This window comes from Narcine bancroftii, chromosome 7, assembly GCF_036971445.1.
Source record: "Narcine bancroftii isolate sNarBan1 chromosome 7, sNarBan1.hap1, whole genome shotgun sequence".
Lineage (NCBI taxonomy): Eukaryota > Metazoa > Chordata > Chondrichthyes > Torpediniformes > Narcinidae > Narcine > Narcine bancroftii.
This window is the reverse complement of record NC_091475.1, coordinates 82818463-82825233: the sequence shown is the minus strand read 5'-3', so window position 1 is coordinate 82825233 and position 6771 is coordinate 82818463. Positions and strand designations below refer to the sequence as shown.

The 6771-nt window shown below is 48.5% G+C and overlaps 1 protein-coding gene across 1 annotated transcript; it reads right to left on the bottom strand.

The window, feature by feature from the left end:
- Window positions 1–507: 507 nt before the first annotated feature.
- On the bottom strand, window positions 508–1662 carry LOC138739084 (BTB/POZ domain-containing protein KCTD12-like). Its single transcript, XM_069890544.1, has one exon. It carries the CDS (start codon window positions 1616–1618, stop codon window positions 782–784), a length of 837 nt encoding a protein of 278 aa, XP_069746645.1. The 5' UTR covers window positions 1619–1662; the 3' UTR covers window positions 508–781.
- Window positions 1663–6771: the final 5109 nt, after the last annotated feature.

Here is a 6771-nt window from a genome sequence, read left to right as displayed (position 1 = left end):
CCATTAAATGATTAGAAATCACACCATTTTCAGAGTTCAAGTTTAAACTATGCCCACAACGTTTCCAAAATGACAGAGGCAATTAAAAAAAGGGGGAGATTGAACGCACGTCAAGACTCCGAAGGAACAGTGTGCAGGGCAAACAGCCACGTCCAATCTCATCTGGGTGCATATCAGGACCAGGATAAAACTTTATCCCATCTTGGGGCTTTCTTTTCTTTAACGTGACCAGAGTTGACAGGAGTTTGGGGCACGAAGCAGAGGACGACAGGGTAAGCTTCTAAAGTCTGCAACCCTAACATCGCCGCTTCTACATGGAAAGGGAAAGTCCTCTGCTGGCGCCCCGACCAGGGACTGCGTAGTGAGTTAAACTAATGAGCAGGAGAGGCAGGTAAACGTCAAGTATTTATTCATGTGTCACATCTTCAGTTCCACTGGGGAGGGGATGGTGGGTTATCAAATGAGTTTAATAACTCGTTACCGGAATCACTACAATTACACGCTTAGTTTCCAATAGTTTTCTTTTATTACGGCTCTGATGGTGGGCGCAATGTTTGGACGTGTCTCTGGGTTGTAAGGATATCTGCGCCTTGCTAAACTGTTCAGTCATAGTTCTCTCTCTCTCTTATACATGCAAACGGATACATTAAAAAAGCTCAGCCAAGATCCATTCTGCAGGGCACAGAAATCCTCTCCAGATCACTCGAACAGAAGAGTTCGGCAGCGGGAGATGCTCGTCTTCGTGGGGCGGACGGGCAGTCCGGGACTCTCCTGGGCGCGCTCACTCCCGACAGAAGACGTACTCGGTGTAACTGGTCCAGATCTTATCCTCTCCTTGGTCACTGGCATAGGCACAAGTCCCGGTGGAGCTACACGCCAGCATGTGGAACCCTGCTTCGGCCAACAGGTCAAACGCCTGCTCCAAAAAGTTGAACTTGAGATAGTAACGGGACGTGTACCTCTCGGGCGGGCGGTCGGGGTCCCGGCTCTCGTTCAATGTCTCCCCGAACACTTCCTTGGCCAGGGAGGTCTTTCCGCACACCGTAATGCGGGCCACCCTCCTGAACTTGGCGTCGGCTTGGCAGTCCCGGCCGATGGTGTAGGAGCCCCGGTAGCCCACGGTGATGTAGCCCGACTTTCTGGCTTGGGTGCTGTCTGCGGACGGCGACGAGCTGGGGGCCAGTGGAAGGGACGATGTGGCCGGGCTGGGCTTCTCCGCGCCTTCTTCCCCCTGCTCTCCCTTCCAGCGCTCGCTGCTTTTGCCGTCTTTCAGACTCAACTGAGCGACCAGCTCCCGCAGTTGGAAGTACTCGGCTTCCCGCTGCAGCCTGCACCCCTCGGGGAAGTGATCGGGCAGCACCAACTTGAGGTCCCTCATGTAGTCCAGGATGTAACGGAATAGGAAGCCGTCCCGGTCCAAGAAGAAGCGCCCCTTGCTGTCCTTCGGCAACTCTTCGGGGTTTCTGCGGCTGAACATGTCCCAGAGCAAGGAGTCGGGCACCGCTACCAGAGTGCGGTGGCGGGTCACATACACCTGCCCGCCGACGTTCAGCTCCACCACGGCCGGGAAAGCCGACACCCCGGCGGGGAGATCGCGGGGACTGTCCGGCAGAGCCATCTCCTCGAAGTCGCAAGCACCCCCGGCCGGCCGCCCCCTTCCCCCCTCCCCCCCCCAAAAAAACCCAATCCACCGCAGACTCGGGCGAAAAATGCGGGCTGCCGTATGTTAATATCAGATGTGGGAGGAAGAGGTTTAAATAGACGCGGATGACGTCCCCTTTCTGCAAATCAACAAGTTGGGAGCGAAGACTGACATTTTCGCTCTCCCTAGAATTAACCCCCACCCCCCACGGAGGTGCTGGAAGCGACCGGTGGGGGTAACTTCTTGTTCTTGTTGCCCATTCGTGCCTGAGCCGATATCCCGTGTAACTGGCTCGAACTCTGCCCGGACCCGAGAGGGGCGAGGTCGTCCCCTCTCTCACTCACCCCGATGGCTGGCTCTCCGCCCCGGCACGTTCCCCCTCCGCTGGAGCCGCGCCGCTCCAGCCCCTTCCCGCCGGAGAGCAGACCAGATCCGACCCGCGCCAAGATCCTGGCCGGGACGATTCGGAATCGAGGAGCGAGTGAGGGGCCACGGTTACCGGCTGCTTTTATTTTTCCGCTGGGCATTAAAAGTCTCCCCCCCCCCTCTATTTTTTTTGGAACAAGGGTTTTTTTTTAAAGATTTTTTTAAATCGTCGCTTCAAGACCAAGTTGATCAGGACAACTTAAAGATTCCGATCTGATGCGCCCAGGGTGGTTTGATTTCTCACCGCGACTTTGCTTTGTGTTGCCAATTGAAAAAGGCACCTCAGTTTCAAACGCAATGAAATCCAAAAGTTTTCTGAGATTTCTAAATTACTCTGTACAAATTTAATTTCAAACATTGCACGCCTCTCCCAGCGCCAATAATGGAGAGTGGGGGCCCTCTGCTGGGTGTGTGAATAACTGGATTCATTAAAACAAATTATATTTTAGTCATATTTGCATATAAAGATTCATAAGAATCTACATTGGAACGGATTTTTTTTTCTTGTAGGACAAGGCAGAAAAATAGTTTGGCACAAACTAGAAGGGCCAAGGTCTGTAATGCTTCGTGGTTCCATGGAATATACTCCACAGCCTGTGTGAAAAGGAGTTTAGTGGGGAGTATTCTTGTGGAATAAACATCCCATAGTTAACCCCCTTGTTGGGTACAGGCTGCGACCCTTGTTCCTGGATCTTGGAATGTGCCAGGCAGGTGCTCCTCAAACTTTTATCATCAATAGACCGTCACGTATTCCACTTATTTAAACAAAAACCACCAGTGGTCCACTGACCACAGCCTGAGGGGGGAAAAAATGTGCAAAATAATCACACAGCGTGGATAGCTGTTTCGACTGAAGGACTGGAAAGCTTTGGTCTGTCACTATGGCCCTTCCAGCAAGTGGCATATGCCTTGATACATTTCTCTAAATCTATAAATTCACCAATGACGCCACCATTGCTATCTGAGTATCAGGTGATGCTAAGTCAGAATATTGGATCGAGATGGAGAATCTGGTTGTGTGGTGCGTGAACAATTTTGCTGTCATCTTTAACAGAACCAAGGAAAAGGACCACGTACCTGATTCATTGGCGGGAGAGTGGTGGTGAGGACTTCCAGCACATATTGGAAGTCCTATCCTGGAACCAGCATGTCAGGGTATTATATGTCAGAATTGTAGCCTTCTCCCCTGTTGGACTCCTGCGTGTTCATTAAAGTTACCTGTGATTGTGACACTTGTGTTCAGACTCATCTCGCTGTGAACCTATGGAAACTGATACTCTTCCAAACACAGGGCAACCAGGAAGAACTATCGACCATGGCTCCAAGTAGTTGGAGGAGATTTGGCATCTCGTCGAATACACTATTGAGATGTATGGTGAGGAGTACATTGATTGACAGCATCATGACTTGGTTTGGAAACTTGAGTGGCCAGCCCGCCAGGTCCATCTTGGACAATGACCTCCCAGCTATTAAAGACATGAGGCAAGAAGGCAGCCAACATCATGAAAGATTCCATCACCCTGGTTACAATCTTTACTCACTGCTACCATTCTGCATCTCAAACTTTTTAAAAATACAAGTTTTCTTGGTTGGTGTCAGGGGTGTGTTGGACGTTTATACCACAGCAGTGTTTAAGAAACATTTAGACAGGCAGGGAATTGAGAGATATGGACATTGTGCAATCACATAGGATTAAGTTTGTTCAGATTGGCATCATGGGCTATACTGATGTGCTGTTCCATGTTCTAATTCCTTTCGCTTCAGTAATTGAAACATGATGAGAGAAGTCCTCCCACGTGATCTGTACTCCATAGACTGAGGTTTACACCCACCACACGCTGTCCTTACGATGGCTGCTGAACAAATGAAATCATCTCAATGATTGTGCTTTTGCCAAGAATATTGGGAAAAGAATGCGGCGGCCCTTGTAAAAACACCATGCAGGAGAAACTCAGCAGGTCAAACAGTGAACTTTAAAGAGTTAAGATAAAGATACATAACCAACGTTTCGGGCTTGAGCCCGTCATCAAGATATAAGCAAAATGTAGGCAGGCGCCTGAAGAAAATGGTGGAACGGAGGAGCACTGGCCTACAGGCAGGAAATAATAGGTAATTCTTCATTCACAGAGTCATCCCCCCCTCCCTCTGTTTGCTGTTGTGCCCTCCCTCCCTTATCCACCTATTTCTTCCTTCTGGTGGGCCTGTGCTCCTCTGCTCCACCATTTTATTCAGGTACCCACCTACATTTTGCTCACACTCACACCTTGAGGAAGGGCTCAAGCCCAAAACATTGGTTATGTATCTTTATCTTTGCTATATAAAGTACACTGTTTGACCAGCTAAGTTTCTCCAGCTTTGTATTTTTACTTCAATCATGGTATCAGCAGACTTTCATGTTTTACTGCACTGGCCTTGTTGAGCAGTTGAGTAACAGAGCACTCTATTGGCTGCTCCCATGGATGCATACAAGCACAACCATCAACTACTACCAAAAGATCTCAAGATAGACGGATGACACACTTTGTTCTGGCTGGAACTAGTTTGTTTTCCAGTGAAAGGAGAAGTCCATAAGTAAACCCTGGTGACTGGGATGTTCCAAGGTGAATGTGCTGTGAAACATATAGCTCATTGCGGCCACCACAAAGGCTCTATGATGTAAGACCTCAGTCTAGAGTGTTGCTGCTATTGGGCATTGAGGAACTGGGCCCTGCATAATTGCCTCTCAAACAAGAGTATTGGGGGATGAAACAAGTATTGGCACGTTATGAACGTATGATGATGACAAGAGTTTATTGTCATGTACATGAGTACAATATACAGATGTACTGAAATTCTGTCACTGAAGCTACACAGGCCCAAAAATACACAAAAAAAGGTATAAATTAAAGTTTTATCCACTATTAATACCACAATGCACCATGAGTCAAAAAAGTTAATAGATATAAAACAATAGGCATGCAAAAATTGTGCTATTTCAATAATGCAGATAGATTATTAAAGATGGTGCCTTCCAGTGGTGACTTTGCAAGCAGCTCTGATGGGAATAATCAAATATTCCTTTTCAGAGCTTCTAAAAATCAAAAACAAAACCAGAAACATAAAAACAAACTCACTTGTTAAAATGGACGTCCTAAGATCGCTGGTGGACTTCGGAATCGGCAGTTTCCGTCAGGCTGTGGGACCTTTAAACAGGCAAGTACAACAACACCGCGGGAGTTTTAAATGGCCAGCGATCATTTAAACTCCACGGGAGTCACGAGCAGCAGACGCTCAGCGCATTTAAACATCGTGGGAGATTTAAAGGGCACCGCATGCACCATTTAAATATCGTGGGAACTACTAGCAGTGTAAAGAAGACCCAACCATATGGACGAAGTATGGGGCTACAGGTCAAGCTGAGATGCTGGTCCCGGAAGCTACAATCTACAACCTACAATCCTTGGAGAACAAACCTAATGAACTCCAAGCCAGACTCCAACATCAGAAAGTTATCAGGGAGTGCTGTAATTTATGGAAACATGGTTAAACATGGACATTCTGGACACAGCACTGCAGCCCAAAGGCTACATCCTTCATCATGCTGACCTAACACTGGCTTCTGGAAAACCAGGAGAGGCGGTATTTGTGTCATCATCAGTTCAAAGTGGTGCATAGACGTGATGGTCATGCCCCAGTCCTGCTCCCCCGACCTGGAACATCTGGCGATCAAGTGCCACCCATTCTACCTGCTGAGGGAGTTCACTGCCATCATCCTGGTTGCAGTGTACATTCCACCCAAGGCTAATGTCAGGCTGGCACTGGAGGGACTGAGCACTGTGATAAACAGCCATGAGACAGCAGATCTGGATTCCTTCCTGATCATTGTGGGAGACTTCAATAAGGCCAACCCGAAGCAACCTCTGACCAACTACCATCAACATGTCACATGCGAGACTAGGCGAGCCAACACACTTGACCACTGCTACACCACCATGAAGAACGCATACTGAGCCGTACCACGGCTGCACTTCGGCAAGTCTGATCATCTGGCTGTATTTCTACTCCCGGCATACAAGCAGAGACTGAAGACCACAGCATCAGCGGTGAAGACGGCAAACGTGTGGTCGAGAGAGGTGAAGGAGCATCTGCAGGACTGCTTTGAGTCGGTGGACTGGAACATATTCAAGAACTCATCCACAGACTTGAATGAATATGCAACAGGTGTAACTGACTTCATCAAGACCTGTGTGGATGAGTGTGTGCCCATGCCAAAATACTAGGTGTTCCCCAACAAGCCCTGGATGAATCAGAGAATTATCAACATGCTGAGGGTGAGAACAAGAGCGTTTAAGGTTAGGAATTGGGATCTTTACAAGAAGTCCTGGTATGCCTGTAGGCGGCCATCTCTGAAGCAAAGTGGCAATTCCAGAGGAAGCTAGAGAGAGATGGGTGCACGACAGCTATGGCATGGAGTGCAGGCCATTACAAAGTGAGGGCAAACACTATAGATGACTGTGATGCTTCATTACCCGATGAGCTGAATGCCTTCTATGCCCACTTTAAGAAGAATCAAACAGTGCCTAATAGACTCCCTGAAAAGTCTGAGGACTCTGTGATATCTGTCTCTGAGGGCAACGTCAACATCAGTCAAGAGGGTGAACCCTCATAAGGCGTCACACCCTGACAGCATACCTGGCAGGGTACTGAAAATCCGTGCCAACCAA